Source organism: Acomys minous (assembly GCF_964271855.1).
Source record: "Acomys minous genome assembly, chromosome: 17".
Lineage (NCBI taxonomy): Eukaryota > Metazoa > Chordata > Mammalia > Rodentia > Muridae > Acomys > Acomys minous.
In genome coordinates this window covers 22,688,370-22,716,163 of record NC_140500.1, presented here as the reverse complement: position 1 = coordinate 22,716,163, position 27,794 = coordinate 22,688,370, and the positions used below count along the sequence as shown (strand labels likewise).

At 40.2% G+C, this 27,794-nt stretch overlaps 2 protein-coding genes and 2 pseudogenes across 6 annotated transcripts in view; 3 read left to right on the top strand and 1 right to left on the bottom strand.

The window, feature by feature from the left end:
• Positions 1-27,794, top strand: part of LOC311588392 (C-type lectin domain family 4 member A-like) — an 83,216-nt gene that overhangs the window by 6,388 nt on the left and 49,034 nt on the right. The window contains exons 3-6 of one of the 3 annotated variants that reach the window (XM_084765968.1): positions 1,786-1,887; positions 10,709-10,860; positions 11,864-11,976; positions 13,170-13,457. In XM_084765968.1, coding sequence (XP_084622094.1) covers positions 1,786-1,887; positions 10,709-10,860; positions 11,864-11,976; positions 13,170-13,311 — 509 coding nt within the window. In that variant the 3' untranslated portion in view covers positions 13,312-13,457. Of the gene's footprint in view, positions 1-1,785; positions 1,888-10,708; positions 10,861-11,863; positions 11,977-13,169; positions 13,458-27,794 lie in introns of those variants that run through there. The other 2 variants (XM_084765969.1, XM_084765970.1) reach the window with 2 other exon arrangements.
• Positions 15,772-19,479, top strand: LOC311588743 (heat shock protein HSP 90-beta-like; annotated as a pseudogene). The gene is made up of 2 exons: positions 15,772-15,826; positions 16,898-19,479. The product of its transcript is annotated as a heat shock protein HSP 90-beta-like (transcript).
• On the top strand, positions 17,667-19,237 carry LOC311588742 (heat shock protein HSP 90-beta-like; annotated as a pseudogene). Its single transcript has one exon. The product of its transcript is annotated as a heat shock protein HSP 90-beta-like (transcript).
• Positions 25,009-25,776, bottom strand: LOC311588741 (anaphase-promoting complex subunit CDC26-like; the record flags this gene model as incomplete). The annotated part of the gene is made up of 1 exon (XM_084766681.1): positions 25,009-25,776. A coding segment is annotated over one exon (243 nt), but the record flags the coding sequence as incomplete, so codon positions are not given.

Sequence of the window (27,794 nt, the reverse complement as noted above, 5' to 3'; positions counted from 1 at the left end):
TCAGTGTCAGCCAGGTACAATGGCATACTCCTATTATCCTAGCTGCTCATGATGTTGAGACAGAAGGACAGTGAGTGTGGAGCTAGCCTGGGCTATGTAAAGGGTCTGTATCAGAAAAAAATGTAGAAAAAATAAACTAGTGTCTGTGACATTGTCCAGGAAGGGTTGTGAGACAGATTTCTTAGAGGAAGTGACTTCTAGAACTGTGGTTACGAAGACTGTCACAGAGGTGTGAAACTGACGCGTGAATGGTTGAAGCACACAATGCTAAGTGAAGGAAAAAATTTTCTAGGTAGACATAGCAGGATGCAGACATGTGCTGTGCCCCATTATGAAAAACAGTTCATTCTCCTAAACAATATATTGTAAAAAATCAAGTATGGTTTTCTACTTAATAAAGTAGTATACATTTAATGAGCTGAGAAAACTACCTATTTATCTTCTGCTCCTACGGTTTGGCATTCAGGCTGAGCTCCACTGAGAGGCTCCTCTGGTCCTAGCTGAAATTAGGCATGTGTGTGTGTGCGCCAGTTACCACTGCAGGCCAAGGAAGAGGAGGCCAGTGGGAATATGCCTAACAGTATGATAGTATGACGCACCTTCCTATGATTCCTTAGCATGGCCTGGGCTTGTTTGCATGGCAGCTTGCAGACTTCCAAGACTGAAGGTGACCATGAGCCAGGCCTGTCAAGAAATTTAGCCTGATAGTAGATCAGGGGGGATCTCGCACATTCTCTTGGCCAGCTCACATGGAAGACTGCTTTTCTTCGTTTTAAACTGGGAAAGTTGCAAACTCACATTACAATGGTGTGTGGGTACAGAAGCTAAAAACTGTGGTCACTTTTTTTGGCAAAGCATCATAGCCATGGAGAACTATTCCAACATTTGAAATAGAGAATTGATGTATCCAAATTTAAGTTGTAGTTCTTGCTTTTACAGGACCCTGGAAATAGAATCCTTAGGACAAAGAGAGGAATAAGAGGGCTATAAAGTGATAATGAGATAAGTGTCTGTAGAACATGAGAAGAGCAGCTTTGAGTGGTGAAGAGCGTAGGACCAAGGAAATAGATACTTGATGAGTCTCGAGATAGAGGAATCAAGGGATCCAAGAAGTAAAGTGTGACTGTAATATTATGATGTTGCAAACTCAGCAACCATGAAGTTATTCAAAGAGGTAGAAAGTATATTATGTCATAGGTTCAAGCTGATGGATGTTGATTTGAGTTTTAGATGCATTGAGTCGAACCTAATATGCTTGTGTTCTCTGAGCACAAAATCTCACGCATACAGGCAGCAGGCATGCATGATCACAGCAATACATGACATCACTTGGGAAGATTATATATGAGGAGGAAGCATAATGACAGGACTGTAGGAAGTGTTACATTTTAAAGGGATGGGTAGAAGGAGAACAGATTATTATAGGAGGCAACAAGAAATGATGGCAAAAATGTGAGGCAAAACCAGGACAGTGCAGTGTCTCAGGAGCTGAGTGGGGAAAGAACTGGCCTCAAGTCCAATAGCAACGTGGCTAACTCCCTTTACAGTGATGATAATGGGCCCGTCCTGCCTTTTAAATCACTCACTGTTTTGTGAGTTCTGGAAGTATCTGTGGCTTCAAATCAGGAGGCTGAGGATTCCATTGATTGTGGGGGATGGGAATTATAGTCAGGCTCTGTCTACTTAGGTAATCCAGATACGGTAGATCTTTGTACCAGTATGTAGGAAGCAGAAATTCATATCCCTATAATGAAAATGAGTGATTTTGATTCTGTTTTCTCTCAGTTTATTTTCAAAAATACTCTCAACTTCTTGAAGAAAAAAAACCTACAAAAGATCTAACTCACAATGAATTGAACTGCATAAAGAACAGTCGATCCTTGGGAGGTAAGACTTAGTGTAACCAAGAGTTTGGTTGCTGCCTGTAGTGTGTAATGGTCCCATTTGGATATTTTTCTTTCCTTCTTCCTCCCTCCCTTCCTCCCTCCCTCCCTCCCTTCCTCCCTCCCTCCCTCCCTCCCTCCCTCCCTTCCTTCCTCCCTCCCTCCCTCCCTTCCTCCTTCCTCCTTCCTTCCTCCTTCCTTCCTTCCTTCCTTCCTTTCTTCCTTCCTTCCTTCCTTCCTTCCTCCTTCCTTCCTCTTTCCTTCCTTCCTTCCTTCCTTCCTTCCTTCCTTCCTTGCTAATCTATTATTCTTGCATAGATTACATCCTGATTGGTTTCCCCTCTCTCCCCTCCTCCCAGTCCTGCCCCTCAGATCCATTGCATTTCCCTTTTCAAAAGATCAGGCCTCCCAGGGATATCAATTGAACAAGGCATAACAAGTTGCAATAAGTCTAGGCACATAGCTGGGTGTGGTGTTATATATACCTATAATCTCAGAAATTAGGGAGGCAGAGGCAAGTGAGTCTCTGTTTGAGGCCAGCCTGGTCTACAAAATGAGTCAAGGATAGCCAAGGCTAAACAGAGAAATGTTGTCTCAAAAAACTAAAAACTAAAACAAACAAACAAACAACAATAACAACAACAAGAGAGTAGGCACATACCCTCATAACAAGGCTGGACAAGGCAACCAAGCAGGAGAAAAATGCTCCTAGGAGCAGGCAAAGAGTCAGAGACACAGCCACCCCCACTGTTAGGAGTCTCCCAATAACACCAAGCTAGACAAACATAACATATATGCAGAGGACCTAGTGCAGACTCAAGCAGGCTCCGTGATTGTTGTTTCAGTCTCTGTGAGTCCCTATGAATCCTGCTTAGTTTATTGTGCGGATCGTGTTCTCCTGGAGTCCTTGACTCCTCTGGCTCCTGCAATCCTTCCTTCTCCTTTCCACTGGGGATTCCCCAGGCTCCTCCTAATGTCTGACTGTGGGTCTCTGCATCTGCTCCCATCAGTTGCTAGATGAAGCCTCTCTGATGACAAGCATGCTAGGCACCACGTTTGAGTATAGCAGAATATCATTAGGAATCATTTCATTGACTTTTTTTTCTTGTCAGTTGTGTTTGGTTCTATCCTAGGTCTCTGTCTAAGCAGTGTCCATTTCCTGGCCCTCCAGGCAGTGTTGGACGTGGGCTTCCTCTTGTGGCTTGGGCCTCAAGTTTGACCAGCCATTGTTTGGCTACTCCCACAAGTTCTGTGCCACCATTATCCCATCACATCTTGCAGCCAGGACAAAGTGTATGTCAAAGTTTTGTGAGTGGCCTGGAGTTCCAGTCTCTCCATTGAAAGCCTTGCCTAGTTACAGAAGATGGACACCTTAGGCTCCATATCAGCCATTACTGGGAGTCTTTGCTAGGTTCATCCTCGTAGATTACATGGGGCCCATGGTGGATGGAGCATGCAATGGAGCCACAAGTTCCCCTAGACCAGAAGCAGAGCCGGGCCAACATCATTGGTTTCTGTGAGCAATTCAACAAAGACTTTGAGGAGCCTCCACTTGTTGCCTGTTTGATGGCCCACAAGATCCAGTACCCACAGGAGTAGGAGGCCATCCAGGCCTTGAAGGCCAACAACAATCTGGCGAATTGAACAGGAACAGGAGAGCTGGCCCTGAGGACACAGGAGCAGGCAAGCCAGCCCTGGGGACATGGGAGCCAGGAAACTGGCCCTGCCCTGAGGACATGGAGTGGGAGAGCGGGCCCTGCCCTGAGGACATGGGGGGAAGGTGAGCCAGCCCTGCCCTGAGGACACAGGTGCAGGAGAGCCATCCCTGCCATGGTGACATGGGAGCGGGAGATGGGTCCTCCCCAGAAGACACCTGTGTGGGGGTCAGACCTGCAGATTCAAAGATTAAGAATCTACTTGACACATAGCAACAACAAGATATCCGACAGCAGTCCCAGTGAGGATCCGGTAACGATAGTGTAGGCCTCAAACCAGACTTGTAGCAATGAACATTTGAAAAACATATGTGGGCAAAAGGCTATACTGCGTGATACACTACAGCTTCTGTGACAAGATGTTTGTTTTATTTTACTAGGGGAGATTGCAAGGGCAGGGGGTAGATATGAGGGGACGGGGAGAGGAAAGGAATTTTGGTGCATGATGTGTAAATGATAGACATTCAATAAAAGTGAAAAAAAAGAAAGACCCCTCAGCACATAATAATCAAAACACTAAACATGCAGAATAAAGAGAGAATATTAAAAGCTGTGAAGGAAAAAGGCCAAGGAACATATAAGGACAGATGTGTAACAGTTACACCCAATTTCTCAGTGGAGGCTCTAAAAGTTAGAAGGGCCTGGACAGATACACTGCAGACTCTAAGATAACACAAATGTCAGCCCAGACTATTATACCCAGGAAATCCATTCTCTTAGGCCGTGTCTTCATATTGCAGAATTGAGTCTATTGATATTAAGAGATATCAATCACAAATGACTGTTAATTCCTGTTATTTTGTTGTTATTATTGTGGTTGTGGTGGTGGTGGTGGTGGTGGTGGTGGTGGTGGTGGTGGTGTGTGTGTGTGTGTGTGTGCGCGCGCGCGCGTGCGCGCGCGCGGGCGTGCATGCTTGTGTGTGTATGTATGTGTGTTGGCTTCCCTTCTTTTGGTTTTGCAAGTGTGATATTATTTATTTCCTGTGGTTTCATAATTAACCTCCTTGGTTTGGAGTGTAATTTCCAGTATGTTCTGTAAAGCTGCATTTGCATATAGATAGTGTTTGAATTTGACTTTATTATGAAATATCTTGTTTTCTCCATCTATGGTGATTGACAGTTTTGCTTGGTGTAGCAGTGTGAGCTGCCATTTGCGGTCTCTCAGAGTCTACAGTACATCTGTGTAAGCGCTTCTGACTTTTAGAGTCAGTTGATAAATTGGGTGTAACTGTTATAGGTTTGTCTTTATATGTTACTTGCTCTTTTTCCCTTGCACCTTTTAATATTCTCTCTTTGCTCCATGTGTTTAGTGTTTTGATTATTATGTGGCGAGAGGACTTTCCTGGTTTTTATTTGGTGTTCTGTATGATTCTTGTCCTTTCTAGGCATCTCTTTCTTTAGGTTAGAAATTTTTTCTTCTATGAATTTGTTGAAAATGTTTTCTGGACCTTTGATCTGGGATTCTTCTTCATGCCTTATTTCTATTATTCTTAGGTTTAGTCTTTTCATAGTTTCTCAGATTTCCAGGATGTTTTGTACCAGGAATTTTTTAGATTTAACATTTTCTTTGGCTGAAGTATCTATTTCTTTTATCATTATCTTCAATGTCTGAGATTTTCTCTTTCGTCTCTTGTATTCTGTAACTGAGACTTGTGTCTGTAGTTCTCATTTGCTTACCTAGATTTTCCATTTCCAGAATTCCCTCAGTGTGTGTTTTCTCTGTTGTTTCTATTTCCATTTTCAGGTCTTCAACAGTTTTATTTGTTTCCTTCAACTACTTATTTTTTCTTGGTTTTCTTTAAGGGATCTATTCATTTTCTCTAATTTTTTGTTAATCTTTCCTTTGCTTTCTTTAAGGGATTTATTCATTTTCTCTAAGGACCTCTATTGTTTTCAGAAAGTTAGTTCTTTGGTCTTTTTCTTGTTCTTTAGTCGTGTTGGAATATTCAGGGCTTGTTATATTAGGATAGCTAGGTCTTGGTGGTGACATATTGCTTTGGCTGTTGCTGACTGTCTTCTTTCTCTTGTGTCCAGGCTTTTGGTTTGGTGATTATAGGTCCAGGTGCTGCTCTCTGAGTTTTGCTTTGCTTGCTGCATGATTTATTTTTATTATTTACTTATTTATTTACTTTCAGGTCTTATTTTTTATGTTTTTTTTTTTTTTATGGTACAAACTGAAAGGTCTTCCAGCCCAGGAGAATTTTATTTTTCTTCTTTTTCCTATCTCCTTGGGCCAACCCCAGTACTTTATTTTAAATGAAATTTGTTTTTTTAATTACAGATTACATCATGAGTTTCTCATCTTTTATTATCAATAGAGCCTTTAAAAATCAACAGAGCAAGAAAACAATCTAACAAAGAAATACTAACAGTTCTTTATAACCTATAATAAAGCATACAGCAAAAATCAATCAATTTCCAAGCAATGGTCAGCATGACCTGATTATTATTTCTTAAACAATACTCTAGAAAGTTTAATTATAAATTTCCCTAGGCTAAGCCATTTTTTTTATTTTATTAATTTATTCTTGTTACATCTCAATGGTTATCCCATCCCTTGTATCCTCCCATTCTTCCCTCCCTCCCATTTCCCCCTTATTCCCCTTCCCTGAGGGGGATTACTTTAACATATACATTTATATTATTACACATGAGTAAAATAAACTACATACAGCAGGAAGAACCACGAGACAATTGGGAATTGTATAAATGTAACATTCAAAATGGGAGGAAGAGAGGAATGGGAGGATACAAAGGATGGGATAACAATTGATATGTTATATGAATAAATTAATAAAATATATTTAAAAATCTAAAAAAATAAATGTAACATTCATAGTGATTTGACTGTTTATATTTGGCAAACTTAAAGTAAATATCTTTCTTATCTTGCTGGGTCTAAATTTCTGAATGGAGATTAATATCATATCTCATCTCTATTAACTTAAAACATCTATCTTGGTTTAATAACATCTTAACCCCTAACCTACAAAGCTTAATTGAAATACTAAACTATCTGGTCTTCAAACCCATCAGAGACTTGAGATGGGATAAAAATTAAATACCTGATTGAAGCCAGACTACAGGTTAGCAGCTTCCAAAATGAAAAATCGACTGAGACAGTTTACTGTCTGAATAGTCACCCAACACTCGCTGTAACATTGGAGCATCATCTTCAGCCTTCTGGACCAATATATTTGGCAGACATATTTGCAAGGCAGCAACTATTGAGGACTTGCTTGTCCTGTCTTGGCAGAGTTTGGCCGTCAACTCTGCCTGCATCTAAACTTGCCCATTTTTAGGCAGAATTCTGTCTGTGGCAGAAACGAGGACATTTTGCCCAATGGCTTGTTTGCCACATTTGAAGTCAAGTCCATAAGGAGGTTCCTTGGAGCTTATCTTCTTTGAGGTAGGCTGGGTGTTGCCAGGAGTTAACCTGTCTTGTTGTCAAGGAATCTTTAGCATAATAAAAACATCTTTAAATGCCATATTTTTTAGGTTTCTGAGGTTTTTGAAGACCTTATTTAACTGCTTTACCTTACATATCTATAGAATCACATCTATCTATTAGACATAGAATATATATTCTGGCCCTTCAAACAAATCCTTTGCCCTAAATCAGCCTGGGAAACCTTAAGAGAATGATGTCCCATTTACTTTAAGGGGAATTGGATAGTTTTCTGTTTACTCTCTTGGTTTACAGATGCTTATTTTCATCGGGAGTTGGTTATAAGTATTATTAGTCTTTTATAGAGAGGAAACTAGGTTTGACTCAGGAACGTATCTCTTTTCCTTTGTCTTTCTTTTATAGGTAAGGTGATAGGAGCTGAAAAGAAAGAAGGGGGGGTATAGAAATATGGAGGGAGGATAAAACAAAAGGTAGATTATTGAATCTACTCCTCATCTCAAGTCCCTAATGGTTGCTCACAAATAAGGTTATTTTTTAATTCAATGGTATTGAATTTTGTATATTGATGCAAGTCATGTTCATGTCAAAAACTAGTCTAATTTTATCACAAGAATATATTTACTTATTTTAATGTATATTTTCTTTATTATAATATATTCACATTACATCCCAATTGTTATCCCTTCTTCTGCCTATTCTCCTCCCCTAGATCTCTCATAGTGGAGGCCCTACCACCTCAACTGTCTGGCAGCAGCCTGTGAGGTCTCCTCATTGCGCACGTTTTAGTCCTTGGTTTCTGTCTTCTGATCTGTGTGTCCTATGGTTGATCAGAGGGTCTCTGCCGGAGTTGGGGGCTGGATTTCTAGCAGCAGTCATGGCCTCTTTTTGAGTAGAGTTTTTTCATTAGAGTTGGGGGCTGGTGAGAAGAGGAGTGGGTATTGGAAGGATTGTCTTGGGTGCACCAAGAGAGAGGAGCGGATATCAAAGGGTGTGCTGGTCTATATGTAGTTTGGGCATCTGATGTGGCCTCTGGTCCAGTAGTGAGTCTCAGCCTGAGTTTGTCTACTGTTCTGGCTGCTGTGGCCTGCACTTCAGTAGGGGATAGCCTCTGGCATTGGAGTAGGGACAAGGCAAAGTGAAAGTGTTGGAGGGAGACATGGTGGAGAATTGTGTCTCTACAACAGTGGGAAGTGAGGGAATGAGAGTGTTCCATGGTCAGGCTACCTACCTGTTAGTCTGGCTGGTACGGCCTACACTTGAGTAGGGGATGCCTGCAGCAGTCATGCAGTATTTCTAACAGATTCTGAGGTGGCAAGTACTGAGAAGTGGAGTCTACATGTACATTTATTATCAGACCAGAATATCTGACTTGTATGCCTCCATTTGTCTACACAAGTCTTTTTTTTTTTTATGAAAAGGGTTATTTTATTATTTATATTTCTCTAGCTTATGTTTTTCTGAACCATCTCCACACACTTGCTGTTTCTCATCTCAGAAAAATATATACATACATATGTATACACATATATAATTAGAAGAAAATTATGAAGCATGTTTCCTGAATACAAATTATTTAAAGCTTTAATAGATTCCTTGAGAACATTTTAACATTTATAGATTTCACATGATGATATAGATACCATGCTAACCTTACATATACATACACTGTCTCCATATGAACATCTTGTGTAAGCAAACATGGTTCCTACAACTAGTGAGTGAACACTGATGCCAACACTGTTGAAGATCGTGATTACTAGAGTCTCACTGGGGAAACCACATTGTATTAAGCTGCCATATCTCTGTAGCCTTCTTAGTTGGGATAAGTTTTCAGAAGATCTTCGTTTTAAATGTTTCTGATTAGCAGTTTTGATGATGACTGATCTGGTATATTATAGGATGTTCCTCTATTAAAATTTGAGTAACTATTTTTGAGGAGGAAGATGACAGGTGTGAAATGCTTGTCTAATCAGATCATACACAGGATCTAAACTATAAAAATTATTATAGACCATAGATATTGACTGATGGTCTTCTGAGGTAGGTCATTTAAAGCATATAATTTTTATTGTCTAAGTATTTTATTTCTTTAAGAAATTATTCTTTTCTCATATGACCCATCCCAACCACATCCTCCTCTCTCTCCTCTCATCTCCTTCCTCCCCCACCTCCCTTATCCCCCAGACCCACTGCTTTCCTCTTTCCCTTCAGGAAAGAGCAGGCCTCCTCTGCTTGTGGGACCCGTTTCCTCCTAGTGGGTTGTCTCAATCAGCCTTGATATGAGGGTTTATGCCTAGTCTTATTCTATCTTGCTATGTCATGTTCAGTTGATGCCATTTGAGGCTAACCATTTGGTGTTGGATAAGCAGTTAGGAGGCTAATCCATGGAGAAGATTAATTCTCCCTCTCTTGGCAGTTATTAATTACTGTAGCTCTTATAACAATAAAAATAGGCTATGAATTTGAGAGGGAGTAGGGCACATCTCAGAGATTGGAGGGCAGAGAAAGAAAAATGATATAATTATATTTTAATTAAATGCAAAGAACTGATACTTTCTCCATTTCCACAATATAATTATGGGAAGGATGCCATATACAGCCCACACTATGGTGGAATATTGGGTTAGGTTTCTCAAGAGACAGAATTATGTATCTGTCTATATTTATCCACGTTCTTTATATCGGTCCACAACACTCCTTGTTCTCTAAGCCTTGTTTGTGTTTTCCACTGTGAATGTCATTTCTCAGTCTTCTCCTAGCACTGCAATGCTTTGGCCACTCATTCTTCATCTCCTCCCACTGTTTGATGTTTTCCCATCTCTAAGACATCCTTGGTTTCCATATAAACACAGAGGGATATAGATGAGTGCGTGAGTATATTGCTGTATAGCTGCTACTATGCGTTTCTCAAGTCTTTGTTTTAATTTTTATATATTTTATACCTCTCTTACTTGGTATAGGCATATTAGTAATCTTGATAGCAGACTGCATTGATCTATCTATCTATCTATCAATCATCTATTTATTTCTGCCTGTTTTGCCTGTTATTTAATTCAAGCTTTATGCTTTTTGTTTCTCTAATTAACTGATTTCTTTGTCATCTACGTTCTACTATAGCCACCACATTTTAAAAAAGAAGATCATTCTGTTAATTTTTTTCAATTCAAAATGGAAAAACACATTGTTACAGATACAAAGGGATATATTTACATACATCAGATTTTTATTTACCTATTTTTACTTTTTTGAGGTATTCTGCATTACATTTATTTATAAAATCTTTGTAATTTTTATACAGTATTTCTATTTTCACTAATTTAAAAATCTTTTTTAGTCTATTGCTGCCATGATTACTGACATGTATTATTTAAATACAACATGCATATAATAGAATTTCTGGTTCTTGGTGTGATGAGTTCTACTCTTTGGAGACATAAACTGTTTCTCATTATGTCCTCAGAGTGTGGGTGTTCTATACACTCTGTTTCTCTGGATTTTCCTGGTATCACCCCAGTAGCACAAAGAGGCCATGACATTAGTGTCAATGGAGGTAGACATGGGTTGCTTGGTAACTGAGGGGTGAGAGGCTCCTTGCTGTATCTGGAGAAGTTGGGAGTCCCAGCTTCCCTGTGGGCTCATCACTCAAGAAACTTAGCATGACTTTATTACGTGGCACTTATAGTTCATTCTCCCCCCAAAAGACAAAGTCTGGAGCTGTTGCCCAAAGAATTGGAAGCCATTTGGTTCCAACTGCTACTTCACTTCCAATGACGCTGCATCTTGGGACAAGTGTAAGCAGAACTGCTCCAACATGGGTGCTCATCTGCTGGTGATCCACAGCAAGGAAGAGCAGGTGCATCTTGGGAGATGTGGGCTGGGCCTGCTGTCTGCCTGGTTTTACTAAGGGTGGGTTTTGTTGACGTGGGTGGTGGTGCGGCAGAAGGCTTTCCATCACATAGGCAGACATTGCTGTTTCAGCCTTTGCCTGCTAAACCTTGCTCCCCTTCAGTGGGCCTTAACAAGCCCCAAGGAACCGCAGCCTCAGAAATGCAGCACAGGAGGGTGGAGGGAAGGATGGAATGTTTCTGCCTGAAAGACCAGTTTGTGATTTCAGCAGTTTAATGCTTCCTGCAGTACCAACCACCTAACAGAGGAACTTGTAGGAAAAGAGGATCAAATCAGGAGAGTCACAACCAACCATCAGAAACAAAATATTTGAAGTTATAAATGGAGAAATACTAAATGTGTAAACTTCTCTTGTGTGCAGCTTTCAAGAAAGGTGTTGGTGAAGAATGGAGGTGAATGAGTCTGAGATGAGAATTCATTATGACCATGGTCTGAGATTATTTCCAGTGTCATGAAAATATGAGTGATACTTTTTGTCCTGATCAGCAAGAGAAGATGTGTACTTCTGGGGGTTGGGAGTTGTTCTTCTATTTCTTTTTTTCTGTCTTCTCTGTATGACCAGAAAAAAATTATTCAAAACATCACATTGAACTTCTAAAATGTAAAATTACTGTATATTAATTTAAAATTTGAGAAATATTTAAGGACATAGATGAACTAGGATTTAATTATTATTTATTTACCTATGTGCATCATATTGAACCCTATAAATTTTTTCCAAGACAGGGTTTCTCTTGTACTCCTTTTGTAGACCAGGCTGGACTTAAATTCACAGAGATCCACCTGCTTCTGCCTTCTGAGCGTTGGAATTTAAGACATTTGCCACCATACCCAGCTGAACCCTAAAAGTTTGGATCATTAAAATAATTGTTAAAAGATCTTACAAAATTCTATAGTAGAAAAAGAAGTGCTCAACCCAGGCTGACAGCTGTATCTTTCTTCCCTCTTAGAATTTCATCACCGGGATCCTGGACACAAAGGCTTCTTATTTTATAGGGCTGAGGGATGGAGGTCATAGACAATGGCGATGGGTTGATCAGACACCATACAACGAGAGTGCCACGTGAGTCTAGAGTCACTTAGAGTCCTAGGTCCTGCAGCATGAGGTGAATTTAGGATGTTCCTGTTGTTGATTATGAAACTAAAACAGCTCACTCCTGGCATAAGTGCTGGGGATGGAGTTACTTTTACTTTCTATTTACTAATTATAGGAGTTTTGTGAGACACACATTATTGATGTTCCCAGTAGGGATGAGGAAATGGAGTTTGCAGAGTGTAGAATGTACCCAGGGCAGCCAACCAAGGTCTTTACACATAGATGCATTTTATTATGCTTTCAGCCTCTCATTTATATTTAAAAAATAGGATGTAATTTATTTTTATATGTGTGTATATGCTTATCTCTGTGAGTGTTGGCCATGTGTATATAGGGTTTATGGAGCTCATAAGTGGGTGTTGGATCCCCCCAGAGCTGGGGTAATAGGAGGTATGACCTTGGCAATATGGGCACTGGGATTAGAACCCTCCTGCTTTCTGGAAATGCAGCAAGACTCTTAATGTCTGAGCCACCTCTCCAGTCATCGTTTATATCTTTATAAAGTAAATTCATGTCATGATGGTAACTGATTATTCTCACCCATCAAAAGGCCTCAATCTGATATTGAGTCTCATATTTATGTAATTATTTAAAAAGTATGATATTTTAATATGTTCCCATATTCTATCCTGATATGTGTTGTCAGGATACATATACATCCTGATATGTATAGTGAGGTTATCATTCTCAATTTTCAGAGAAGAAAACCAGGAATCCATGGTTTTAAATAATTTGTTCTTGATGATAGAAATAGGTAGATTATCCAGAGATTTCAGCTAGTTCTCCAGTCTCTGAAATAGTTGTGTTGTAAAACAGAAGAAAACAATATTAATACACAGGAATGAAAGAAGAGCCTTTCAGCACATAAAAAGCAGCCTGGGCTGATTGTGCCCTGGCACCAAGACTTAGGGATAAAGAAATAGACGTGCCTGGGATGCGTGCCAGGAGACAAGTTAAACAACAAGCTAGGAGACCATTGAGGGTGGTGGGCCCTGGTATCTACAGAAATGTCAGATATGGGTGATGTAGAACGTTTGATTTGTACACACTTGAATCTGATTTCCACAAATTCCAGTCTCATCCTCAGGCTTGCTGACTCTTGCTTACTCTTTTCAAGCATCATTGTTGGAAACACCCTGATGTTCTTTCCTCTCTTTCAGATTCTGGCACAAAGGTGAGCCTAGCAATGAGAACGAGCAATGTGCTACATTAAATCATCCATCTGGAAGATGGGGCTGGAACGATATCCCTTGCAGTAATCCACAGAGATCAGTTTGTCAATCGAAGAAAATATACTTATGAATCGCATATTCCTAAGGACTTGGGGTTAAATTGTTACCCAGCACCACACAGACATATGGGAAGGGAAGTTCTTTATGTATAAGAGATGCCCACAGAATTTACATAGCCAACAAATGGTTATACATATGAAAACACTGGCCCAAATGTATAATTGTACTTTCGCCTACATATCCCTTCATGAAATGACCTTTTGTTTAGAATTTTCTATGCACCAGAGATTACATGGGGACCCTTTTGTGCATACACAGGGCTTTGTTGCCCAACACCCCTAGGTTTCATTGACTCACACAATTGTATAGCATGTTCTTTCTATCTGTTTTTTCTCTTTTTTAATCTGCCTCTAGCTTTATTGAAATGAAACTGAGAAATAAAATTCTATATATGTAAGTTATAGTGTATGAATATATATATATACATATATATATATATATTGCAAAGCACGTAAATATCACATTTCATTATTTAACATGGTTGACATTTTGTATGTGGTGTGTGTGTTAAGAATATTTAAGATCTTTTCATGAAAATTCAGGTACACAGGATGGAGTTAACTATTGTCATTCTAATGAACTTTGGATCCTTATATTTTATCTGATAATTTGTCCCCTTTCAGCAACATGTCAACATCCCAGCACCCAGCCCTTATAGCCATGGATTCTTCACTCTGATTCCTGAGATTCACCTTTTCAGACATCACTTATAAGTGAGATCATACAGTACCAATCCTTCTTTGAGTTGTTTCCCATAAGCAAACACCTTCTACATCCATCAACTGTTGCAAATTAGAAGATGTTCATTTTTATGATGGATTAATACTTCAGTGTATCTAATACACACAGATAGGTATTACATCTATCCATTCATCCGCTGACATGAGGTAGTTTGCAAGTTTTCACCTTTATGAGTGATATTGCCAAGAACATAAATGTGAATGTCTTTAGTTGAGGGTATTCTATGTTTCGGTGTATGTACCTCAAAGTGAGACCTCTACATCATGTGTAATTTTACACCCAATGTTCCAAGAGTTTCTGTACTGTTTCATGTAATGGTTGTACCGGTTTTGTTTCCTGGTGACAATGCATCAAAAATTTCCCTTACATGCTGTACCACCCTTAGACACGAAGTTTTTCTATTTTTATCGAACTGCAACAGACTTCTCTGCGATAACCATTTATCCTGCCACTGTACCAAACTGTTTATTATGTCCAATGCATATGTATGTGAGCTGAGTGTATAATATGTAGAGTTTTTAGAGTTTTTCTTTATAGATGATCATATTATCATTAAAGAGAGACACTCACACTTCCATTCTGTATGTGCACATGTGGATAGTACGGACAGAAAATGTCTACTGTGTTTTCTCCCGCTGGCGTTCACTGCCTGAGGACTGCTCCCTACACAGGCTGCTCCTACTGAGAGAAGTTAAACTTGCTTTTTTGTTCATCTGAATGTAATAAACATGCTGAGCTTCTGAGGTGCTGTGGCTTCTCCATCAGAGAGCCCAACCCATGTGATCAAAGCTTTATTGTATCTTTTCTTCGTTCTTCCTTCAGTGTCTGTCCTCTCTTCAGTCGCTCATCTCCGCAGGCATGGTATCTAAACCCAAGCCATGCATAATGCAGCGCATTCTAATGGGAAAGGTTTTAAACACTTTTCCTTGTTCACTTTTTCCACCCAGGTCTCCAGGACCACGGTGAGCAGGAGTGGTTATAGATTGATCTTTCTTCCTGCTGTTCAAGGAGTGATTTCAACTTTTCACTGTTGATTGTGGTGCCAGCTGTGAATCTTGCCATTAATGTATAATTCCTTTTTGTTTGTGATTTGTGTGTCTAATTATTTGTGTTAGTGTCAAATATCCTACAAATTATCTTTGTATTTAATCTCTCTACCTATTTAAAAAAAAAAAGCACCAGCCCTAGCCACTAACAGCAGGGATTTCTGTTTTGTGTGTTTTGGTTAATTGATGATTAAGAACAGTCCTGGATTATAGCTTAGACTTACATAAATATAGAATGAGAAAATAAAGCTCAGCTTGCTAATGCAGAGTTTGGCCTTCCTGTGTGGATGGAAGGCTATCCTGGGACTATGGAGCCCAGAGACCACACAGCTCTGAGGCTTCATGGACTTGAGGGTTTACAAGGAAGGGTGGAAGGGTGTCCTGAGACACAGGAGCTCAGACACCACCCAGCGTTGAGAGGAGGCCTCAGCAAGGGTATTATGGCTTCCATGGTGGGTATCCAGCTGAACCCAGGAGCTCAGGATTCACAGTCCCTTCTCTTTCTTTGATGTTCCAGCTCCCAAGTGAGGGTATCTCCAGCTGAGCTGAGGAGCTCAGTGGCTTCAGCACGGCCCCGTTTTCACCTCTTCCCTTCTTCTTTTCATAGCTTTTTGGCTTCTTCTGACAAAAGAGTCACACCAGGCAGTAAGTCTTATAAAAAAGATTTATTGGGAGGGCCCAGGATGTGGAAGGACAAAGCCAGGAGTGATTGCCCCTGTTCCTGGGTATGGAAAGCTGGTAACTGAGCAGACAAGGTCTTTATTTAGGAAATCTTAGGGTTTGGAGCTTTCCAGGGCAGAAAATTTCAAAGTGAGGATTGGTGGGATGTCATGTCCTGAGCTGGGGGAACTCAGGGGTGAGTGAATTTTCGTGTCCAGGGATTGGTGAGTTTTTGTGCTCAGGTATTGGTTGTTTTCTCTGGGAAGCTCAAGAATTGGTGTATATTCCTGCTCAGGTATTGTGTTTCTGTTTGAAGCTCAGGGATTGGTGGATTTCCCTGCTCAACGATTGTTGGCCTTTTGTTTAGACTTTTTTTTTAAACCTAAAATTAGCATAATCTGTGTGAGGTCCTATTGTGGTGCTGTAGACAGTTTGTGACAGTTACAGATGTTGGAGACACTGTTGTGACAGATGTCTTGGGGAGGGGCCTGGCTGCTGTAGCTCCTTAGGCAGAGCCTGGTCACTTTGCTGTCTTTAGGTTTTACAAAGTTTTAAAAGTGTACAAAGTGTAAAAAGCTTACGAAAGGAGTCTATGTCAGGATAGCTTTTCCCTGTTGCTTGAGTCAACATGAATAGACAACAGTAGATGCAATGATGATTAGAAACAGGGACTTACATAACTGCTACAAAATAAAAATTAGTAAATATTCATTATTTGACATTATATGAAAACCACACTTACCTTTCAGTAAGTTAAAGGTTGCAACTTTTTTTTGGTTTATTTGTTCATCTCATCAAAGGCAAAGCAAGGCTGTGTGAATGGTCTTTGTCCCTCAGGCTGCCACAGAGACCACAGTGCAGACTGTACAATGCCCACCAACCTGTGTCTCCTGGCAGAAACTTTCATTCTTCCTTTTTAAAGGCTTGCTTTTCTATTTTTTGTTTTAAATTATAGGTCTTGAGTTCCCTTCTCCCCCTGCCTCATCACAGCCTAGGCTTGCTGTGTGAGTAGGATGTGGTCCGTACCCACCCTGCTTTGTATTACTAGTTGGCTTTTCTGTCAAGATTCCTGAGGAAGTACACTATGGAGAGGCAGAAATTGCTCAGATTACATCCCTCATCATCAAACAAGACATTTTTTTCTCTGAGAATTGTTCTCTAATGCTTCTCATGCCTTGGACAAGATTCAGTATGAAAGCCTGACAGACCCTTCCAAGTTGGACAGAGGTAAAGTGCTGAAAATTGACATTAACCCTAACCCTCAGGAGTTCACACTGACTTTGTTGGACACAGGCATCGGCATGACCAAGGATAACCTCATCAAATAACTTGGGAACCATTACTAAGTCTGGCACAAAAGCCCTCATGGAGGCTCTCCAGGCTGGTGTGCACATTTACATGATCGGACAGCTTGGTGTTGGATTCTATCCTGCCTATCTCCTGATAGAAAAAGTAGCTGTGATCACAAAGCACAATGATGATGAGCAGTATGCCTGGGCATCTTCTGCTGCTGTCTCCTTCACAGTTCATACAGATCATGGTTAGTCTATTCATCTGGGTACCAAGGTGCTCCTTCACCACAAAAAAGACCAGAGAGAGTACTTAGAAGAGAGGAAAGTCAAGGAAGTGGCGAAGAGACATGCCCAGTTCATAGGCTCTCAAATCACCCTCTAGTTTCTCAGTTCACAGGCTGTTCCATCACCCTCTATTCTCCTAATTCAAAGGCTGTTCTCCCAGGTCACAGGCTGTTCCATCACTCTCTATTCTCCCAGTTCACAGGCTATTCCATCCCCCTTTAGTCTCCCAGTTCACAGGCTGCTCCACCACCCTCCAATCTCCCAGTTCACAGCTCTCTCATCACCTTCTAGTCTCCCAGTCATAGGCTCTCCTTTCACCTATTATTTTCCCAATTCCTAGGCTCTCCTGTCATCCTCTATTCTCCAAGTCCATAGGCTCTCCCATCATCCTCTATTTGGAGAAAGAACTAGAGAAGGAGATGAGTGATAATGAGGCAGAGGAAGAGAAAGATGAGAAAGAGGAGGAAGATAAGGATGATGAGGAGAATCTTAAGATTGAGGATGTGGCTTCAGATGAGGAGGATGACAGTGGCAAAGACAAGAAGAGGAAGACAAAGAAGATTAAAGAGAAATACATTGATCATGAAGAGTTGAATAAGCTGAAACTTATTTGGACTACAAACCCTGTTGGCATCACTTAGGAGGGATATGTTGAATTCTATAAGAGCGTTACCAATGTCTGGGAAGACTTCTTGGCAGTCAAGCCCTTCTCTGTAGAAGGTAAGTTGGAATTCCGTGGTGAGCTCCCTGTGACCTTTTTGGTAATGATAACAACAACAACAACAACAACAACAACAACAACAACAACATGAAACTGTGTGTCTGTTGTGTGTTCATCATGGACAGATGTGATGAGCTGTTACCTGAGTACCTCAACTTTATCCATGTTTGGTTGACTCTGAGGATGTGCCCTTGAACATCTCCCAAGAAATGCAAAAGCAGAGCAAGATCCTGAAAGTCATCCTCAAAATCATTGTCAAGAAGTGCCTTGAGCTCTTCTCTGAGTTGACTGAAGACAAAGAGAACTACAAGAAAAATTTTTGAGGCATTCACCAAGAATTTAAAGCTTGGAATCCATGAAGATGCCACTAACTGTTGCTGCCTTTCTGTGCTCCTCTGCTGTCACACTTCTCAGTCTGGAGATGAGATGACTTCCCTGTCAGAGTACATGTCTTGCATGCAGGAGACACAGAAGTCTATCTATTATATCTCTGGTGAGCAAAGAATGGGTGGCCAACCCTACCTCTGTGGAGCATGTGCAGAAATGTGGCTTTGAGGTGATGAATATGACTGAGCCTACTATGTGCAGCCGGTCAAGGAGTCTGATGGAAAGTTCCTGGTCTTGGTGACTAAGGAGGACCTGGAGCTACAAGAGGGTGAGAAAGAGAAGAAGAAAATGGAGAAGAGCAAGAGAAATTTTGAGGATCTCTGCAAGCTCATGAAGGAGATCTTGGATAAGAAGGTTGAAAAGGGACAATATCCAATAGGTTTGTCTCTTCTCTCTGCTGCATTGTGACTAGGACCTATGGCTGAGCATGCAGAGCATCATGAAAGCCAAGGCATTGTGGGACAACTGTTCAATAGGCTACAGAATGGCAAAAGAAAAAAAACCACCTAGAGATCAAACCTGACCACCCTCATGTGGAGACCTTGTGGCAAAAGGCTGAGATGGACAACAATGCCAACGCTGTCAAGCACATGGTGGTGCTGCTGTTTGAAACTGCTCTTCTCTCCTCCGGCTTCTCACTTGAGATCCACCAACTCACTCCAACCACATCTACCACATGATTAAGCTAGGCCTGGTCTCTGATGATGATGAGGTGACAGACGAGGAGCCCAGTGCTGCTATACCTGATGAGATGCCCCACTTGAGGGTAATGATGATGCTTCTCCCAAGGAAGAAGTAGATTAAAGACCCCCAGTAATCCTGTGCTCTATGTATAGTTTCTCTGTGGCTCCCCTAGATGCTTTGGTCCAACTGGATCTCTGCTCATGTCAAGAAGAATCTTTTCTATCCTGTCCTGTGCCTTAAGGCAGGAAAATCCCCTCCCACAGAATAACAGGGATACGTATTGTATATTGTGATTTTTTGTTTGATTTATTTTGTTCTGAAATTAAAAGTATGCAAAATAAAGAAGAAGCAGTTGTTAAAAACATTTTAAAATTTTGTTATAAATAATTCACATTACATCCTGATGGTTATCCCCTCACTCTTATTTTTCCTTTCCCACCTTCCTCCCTCCTCTGTTCTATTCTTCTCCCCTAGACTTTTGAGGGTGGGGTGGGGCTCTTCTTCCCCCACTGTCTGACTTCAGCCTGTCCAGTCTTATCAGGATAGCCTGCATTATCTTCTTCTGTGTGCCTATGAGGCCACCCCACCAACAGGGAGTGATCCAATTGTGGGCACCAGAGTTTGTGTCAGAGGCAGTCCCTACTCTCCTCCCTCTACCAATGTGTAGAATGAGCGGCCTCTTGGCTATACCTGAACAGAGGGTCTAGGTTCTCTGCTTGCAACATCCTTGGTTGATTTATCAATTTGTGCACACCCCACCCCCTTGTCCACATCTGCTGGGCTTGATGTTTTCCTTGTGGAGCTCCAGACCTCTTTGTTTTATTCCATCCCCCAACTCTTTCATGCAACTTTCAGTACTGTGCGCAGAGAATTGTATCTGTCCTGATTACACACTAGGTGGAGCTTCCCAGAGGAGATCTATCTTGAGCTAATATCCATGTATAAATGAGTATATACAATGTGTGTCTTTCTGGGTCTGGGTTACCTCACTCAGGATGATCTTTTCTAGTTCTATCCATTTGCCTGAAAATTCAAAATTTCCTTTTGTTGTTGTTGTTGTTGTGTTGTTATGTGTTACAAACACTTTAATATGACTACAAAATTGGCGCCACACAATTTTAAAAGGTTATTTAAAACATTATGAGAATTGTTTTTGAATTTTTTTTTTGTCGAGGCGGGGGGGTAGGGTAACATAATCATTAAATTGGAGACAGATTTTTACTATGTAGCATTGGTTGGCCTGGAACTAACCATGTAGATTGTATTGGCCTCGTACTCACAGAGATAAACCGTCCTCTGCCTCTCAAGTGGTGGAATTAATGGTTCATGTTAGGCCAGTGTAAAAACATAAAGAACAAAACCCAAAACAATTTGCTATCTCTAGATCCCAGCTATCCCAAAGAAAGAAACCCAGAGAACTCAAACACAATTGAAATACAAGAAAATGACCTCAAATACTTAGTAATGAAGATGATAATGGAGGAAATGAATAAAATCCATAATAAAATGCAGGAAGATTAGGCCAAATAGGTAGAAGACATAAAAGAGGCCTATAGAGTGGTACTGGAAAAAATTCAGGAAAATACAAACAACCAGATGAAGAAAATCAATAAAACAATTCAAGATCTGAAGGCCTATAAAGAGGCAATGGAAAAAACTCAGGAATACACAAACAATCAGATGAAAGAAAACAGGAAAACAGTTCAAGATCTGAAGATGAAAATGGATACTATGATAATGACACAGACAGAAGAAAAACGAGAATGAGAGAGCCTAGAGAGGAAAGCAAGAAACATAGAGGTGGGCTTCTCTAACAGAATCCAAGAGATGGGGGAGTGAATCTTGGGGCTAGAAGATACAACCATGGATCTAGAAGAAACCATTAAAGAAAACACTAAATCTGAAAAATTCCTGACACAAAGCATCCAAGAAATCAAGGATACCATGAAAAGATGAAATATGAGGATAATAGGCATTGAGGAAAGAGAAGATGCCAGACTCCAAGGACCAGAAAATAATTTTAACAAAATCATAGAAGAAAGTTCCCCCAATTTAAAGAAGGAGATGCTTATAAACATACAAGAGGCCTGCAGAACACCAAATAGCATAGACCAGAAAAGAAAAAATTCCCACTACATAATAATCAAAACACAAAATATACAGAACAAAGAAAAAATATTAAAAGCAGTAAGGGAAAAGGGCCAAGTAACATTTAATGTCAAACCTATCAGAACTACACTGGGCTTCTCAGCAGAGACCATTAAAGCCAGAAGGGCCTCGACAGAGGTCCTGAAGACCCCAAGACACCAAAGATGCCAGTCTAAACTTCCACACCCAGCAAAATTATCAATAACCATTAATGGACACAAACTATTCTATGACAAAAACAAATTCAAGCAGTACTTAGCTCCAAATCAGGCATTACAGAAGTTACTAGAAGGAAAACTCCACCCCAAAGGGACAAGCTACAACCAAAACTACACAGGAAAGAGATAGTCACACCAGTGCTAGAAAACAGCCACACAACTCTCTATTGTAACCAACATCAAAATTAAGAGATTTAGCAGTCACTGGTCATTAATATCTTTCAACATCAATGGTCTCAATTCTCCAATAAAAGGATACAGACTAAATGAATGGATGCATAAACAAGATCCAACAGTCTTCTGCATCCAAGAAACACATCTCAGACACAAGGATAGACATTATCTCAGGGTAAAAGGCTGGAAAAATATTCCAAGCAAACAGTCACAAGAAGCAAGCTGGTGTAGCCATTTTAATATCTAATAAAATAGACTGTCAACCAAAATTCATCAAAAGGGACGAGGAAGGACACTTCATACTCATCAGAGGTAAAGTCAATCAAGATGACATCACAATTCTGAACATCTATGCTTCCTATACGACGCACCCACATTTGTAAGAGAACTACTTACAAAGCTTAAACCACACATAGATGCTCACACATTAATAGTGGGAGACTTCAACACCCCACTTTCACTGAAGGACAGGCCATCAAAACAGAAACTAAGCTAAGAAATAGTGACATTAACCAAGGTCATGAATCAAATGGTTCTAACGGATATCTACAGAACTTTTCACCCAAACACAAAGGATTATACCTTCTTCTCAGTACTCCATGGAACCTTCTCCAAAATTGATCACATAGTAGGTCACAAAGCAAGCCTCAATAGATACAAGAAGATTGAAATAATACCTTGTATCCTATCAGATCACCATGGTCTAAAGCTGGACTTCAACAACAACTGAAGTAACAAAAGCCCTACATACACACAGAAACTAAATAACTCTCTACTTAATGACACCTAGGTCAGGGAAGAAATAAAGAAAGAAATTGAGAACTTCCTGAAATTTAATGACAATGAAGGAAGAACATACCTAAATCTGGGGGACACTTTGAAAGCAGTACTAAGAGGAAAATTCATAGCACTCAGTGCCTTTATAAAGAAACTGGAAACATCTCACCTAAGCAACTTAACGACACAACTGGAAGTCCTAGAAAAAAAGAAGCAGAAACACTGAAGAAGAGTAGATGTCTGGAAATAATCAAACTCAGAACTGAAATCAGTAAATTAGAAACAAAGAGAACAATTCAAAGAATCAACAGAACCAGGCTCTGATTCTTTAAGAAATCAACAAGATAGACCGTTAACCAAACTAACTAAAAGGCAGGAAGATACTATCTACATCAACAAAATCAGAAATGAAAAGGGAGGCATAACAACTGACACTTAAGAAATACAAAGAATCATAAAATCCTACTTCAAAGGCATATATGCGACAAAATTTGAAAATCTAAGGGAAATGGACAATTCTTCTTTTTTCTTTTTGTGTTCTTTTTTTGGTTTGTTTTGTGTTTTTTTGAGACAGGGGTTCTCTGTGTAGCCTTGGCTGTCCTGGACTTACTTTGTAGACCAGGCTGGCCTTAAACTCACAATGATCCAACTGCCTCTGGCTCCTGCATGCTGGGATTAAAGGTGTGTGCCACCACGCCTGGCTTGGACAATCTTCTTGATCAATTCCATTTGCCAAAATTGAGTCAAAAACAGATAAACAAACTATATAGTCCCATTTCCCCTACAGAAATATAAGCAATCATTGATAGTCTCTCAACACTAAAAAGCCCACAGCCAGATGGTTTCAGCACAGAATTATACCAGACCTTCAAAGAAGAGCTAATACCAATACTCTTCAAACTACTCCAAAAGATAGAAATGGATGGAACATTACCAAATTCATTCTATAAGGCCACAGTCAGTTTGAGACATAAAACTCATAAAGACTCAACACAGAAAGAAAATTTCAGACCAATTTCTCTTATGAACATTGATGCAAAAATACTAATAAAATACTCACAAACCAAATACAAGAACACATCAATGGTATCATTCACCATGGCCAAGTAGGCTTCGGTCCAGGCACGCAGGGATGGTTTAATATATGGAAGTCCATCAATGTCATCCACCATATAAACAAACTGAAAGAAAAAAAAACCCGACATGATCATCTCCTTAGATGCAGAAAAAGCATGTGATAAATTCCAACACCCATTCATGTTTAATGTCTTGGAGAGATCAGGGATACATGTCACATACCTCAACATAATAAAGACTCTATACAGCAAGCCAATAGCCCAAATAAAATTAAACGGAGAGATACTCAAGGAAATTCATCTCAAATTGGGGACCAGGCAAAGCCAAATCTTTGCCCACTGACGATTCGAGAACTCCTGTCCCCAAGGACCTTTACCCAACTGAGATGGTCTGCGGCAGACCTCAACTCTTTAGTAATGAAGATGATAATGGAGGAAAGAATAAAATCCAAACAAATATAGGAAGATGCAGCCAAACAGATTGAGGACATTACAGAAGTCATGGCAGAAGCCTATAGAGAGGAAATGAAGAAATCACTAGAAGAAATTCAGGAAAATGCAAACAATCATATGAAGGAAATCAATTAAATGGTTCAAGATCTGAGTATGAAAATGGAAATTATGATAAAAGCACAGAGAGAAGAAAGCCAGGAATGAGAGAACTTAGAGAAGAAAAGAGGAAATGCAGAGGTAAGCTTCGCTAACAGAATTCAAGAGATCCAATAAAGCTGTTGAGGCAATAACTGAGCTGAACAGGGAATAGGGCTGGACTTCTGTTTCTAGCAATGGTAGGGGTAAAGGTTAACTCATCCAGGAGGGGCATTCAAGAGAGGTCATGAGAAAACACTGGAGCAGATTAAACCTTAAACTAAGGCGTGACATGAAGACATCTGCAGGAAGTCCAGCTGGGGAGCTGCGTGGAGGATGGAAGCAGGCAGCTTTTCTCGCCTTTGCCCTCTGTGAGGCCTTTTTAGGTGCCAATAACACGAGTCTCCTATCTACAGCCTGTGTTTTGGGGGTTTTGTTGTATTCTAACAGTAAAATAACAGGACTTAGGAGTCATTAGTAAAACTGGAATAAAGGTTTTGTAGAAAAGTTTGGAGCAGGAAGAGGGAGCTACGCATCCCCCTCAATCTCCACGGTCCCGTACACAGCACTCACAAACTATCCAAAAGCCTGGGTAGAACCGAGCCAAGGAATCTCACTGAAACTTGATTCCAGATATCCTGGCTTCCACAGTTGGTGGTTCTGTCCTTGGATTTTATGGTAAAAATGGGGCGTGGTGCGAAAGTATCCAGAGTGGCTCTCAACGTTCCTACTGTACGAGTTCTTAGACATTCCCAAGTGAGGAACAGAATGCCTCCTGCTCAGTTGCTCTCGTTTCCCTCACTGCTGATGCCTTCCTGTTAGTGGATTTGACTCTTGACAGTCTCCATGAGGGCAGGGATCTTCGTCTATTGTTGTTTTTTCACATTTTGAGACAGGGTCGCAGCCTAGCCTCCCAACTCATGAGACTCCACCTCAGCCTCTCAAGAGCTCGATTACAACTGACAGCACTGCCATTTGGGAATCTGCATTTCATGAAGCATGGTCAGTAGCCGCCAAATACTGAATGAACGAGTTAAGTGAAAGTCCGAGGGATCAACACACGTGTTCTAGGTTTGGGTGTTTTGGTAAAGACAAGGAGAGTGACATCACTCTGGTAGCAGTTATCTGTCAACGCTGGGGGTTAGCACGGCGACTGCCTTAAGGATGTCTCACATTTTTTCTAAGAGTATATTTGTTTTTAAAAACAAAAATCAGGTGTGCTTCCCATAGTCCAGTTTTCCAGGAACAAGCAAGAATTTGGCTTCCAGCTTATCAGAAAGGTTGAACAGCAATAATTTCGCACAGAAGTTATTTCTCCCCACAGGAGACAGAAAGTACTCTGCTAGGTTGTACACCTTTAATTCTCTAAATCTGGGTGTATTTCTACCATCATTGTATTCCATCCCAGGGGCCTGGCATTCGAGAGAATCCATCTCTAAAACCCAAAGTTTCCAAACTGAGATGCACGGTTGTTAGGCTTGAGCTGGGGTTTATAACCAATTCGATCATTGAGCATTTGTTCCCGGCTCTTGGTGTCACTACTGAGCCCAATGGTTCCTTCTCCATCACTGGTTCCTACAGCTTCCACATCTTCCTTCTGTTTCTTTCGGGTCTCCAAGTCCTTCTGAATGCTCTCAAACTCTTCAATGTCATTGAGCTTGAGCTCCAAGTGTGTTGGGTTTCATTGCAGCATATTGAAATCAACACTGCGGCCAGACACAGTAGGCTATAGGTTGTTAGAACTAGCAAGAGAGGAAAAGCTTCAGGTGCCAAGTCTCAGCTACACCAGCTCACAGGATTATCTACAGGATCTAAGTAAGTCCTAAGCGGGTGTGTCAATCATTAATCAGATGCCTCCTGTGCTGAGCTATAGGAGTTTAAAGTCACTGTTGCAATCTCTTTTCAGGTCTCTGCAGCTTCCCAGAACCTCAACTCCCACCATGATGCCATTGCTGCGCAAACCCAGAGTTTTATATTTTGAATCATCCCAGCATCCCTGGGATGAAGCTTATTTGATCACGGTGGATTATGCAATTGATGTGTTATTTGATTCAGTTGGTGAGTATTTTTGTATGAATATTAATGAGTGAAACTAGTCTAAAATTCTCTTTCTTTGTTGGGTCCCTGTGTGGCTTAGGTATGAGGGTGACTATTACATTATAGAATCAGTTTGGTAATGTTCCTTCTGTTTCTATTTTGTGGAATAGTTTGAGGAGTGTTAGTATTAGCTCTTATTTGAAAGTCTAGTGGAATTCTACACTAAAACCATCTGGGGCTTCATTTGCTTAGAAGACTTTTGATGATTGCTTCTATTTCTTTACAAGTTATAGGCCCATTTATACTGTTTACATGATCTCCATTTAATGGTGATAAGTGGATCTATCAAGAAAACCATCCATTTTATTTCTATTTTTTTTCAATTTTGTGGAGAACAGGATTTTGAAGTAAAACCTAATGATTCTTTGGATTTCTTCAGTGTCTGTTTTTTTTTAATGCCCCCCTTTTTGTTTCTCATTTTCTTGATTTGGATACTTTCCCTCTGTCTTTTAGTTAGTTTGGTTAAGGGTTTGACTTGATTTCCATTGTGTTCTAGAAAATCTTTAGTTTCATTCTTTACTTCATCCCTGACCCAGTGGCCATTGAGTGTGTAGTTGGTTGTTCACTTTCCATGAGTTTAGGCTTTCTGCTGTTGTTCCTGTAGTTGTTGAGTTTCAGCTTTAATCCACGGTGGTCTGATAAGACATACATGGTTATTTCAATGTTCTTGTATCTGTTGACAATTGCTTTGTGACTGAGTATATTGTTGATTCTGGAGAAGGTTATATAAGGTTCTGAGAAGAAAGTATATTATTTTGTGTTTGGGTGAAAAGTTCTGCAGATATCTTTTAGATCCATTTGATTCACAATATCTCTTAGTTTCCTGATTTATCTGTGTAGTTTCTGTCTCTATGATCTGTCTGTTGGTGAGAGTGTTTTGTTGAAGTCTTCCACTATTAATGTGGAGGGTTTGATGTGTGATTTAAGCTTTAGTAATTTTTTTTAATGAATGTGGGTGCCCCTGTGTTTGGGGCATAGATCTTCTGATTTGTGACATCATCTTGGTGTATTTTCCCTTTGATGAGTATTAAGTGATCTTCCTATCTCTTTTGATTAATTTTGGCTGAAAGTCTGTTTTATTAGATACTAGAATCACTACTTCAGCTTGCTTCTTGGGTTCGATTGGATGGAAAACTTTTTCCAGCTTTTTACTCTCAGGTAATGTCTGTCTTTATTGCTGAGGTGTGTTTTTGTATGCAGCAGAATGATGGGTCCTGTTTTCCCATCCATTCTGTTAACCTCTGTCTTTTAAAAAATTTTTTTAAATTTACTTTTTATTCTTTTAACTGGTGTCTTTTTATTTGGGAGTTGAGGCCATTGATGCTGAGTTATTAATGACCAGTGATTGTTAATTCCTATTATTTCAACATTAGTGGTGATAGAGTGTGGGGGTATGCACCCCTTCTTTTGCTTTTGCTGTTGTGTAGTTTTTTATTTCCTGTGTTTTTCTGGGTGTAGTTAGCTAGCTTGGGTTGTAGTTTTCCTTCTAGTATCTTAGGGGTAGATTTGTGAATAGGAATTGTTTAAATTTGGTTTTGTCATGGAATGTGGTGTTTTCTTCCTCTATGGTGATTTTAATTTTGTTGGGTATAGTAGTTG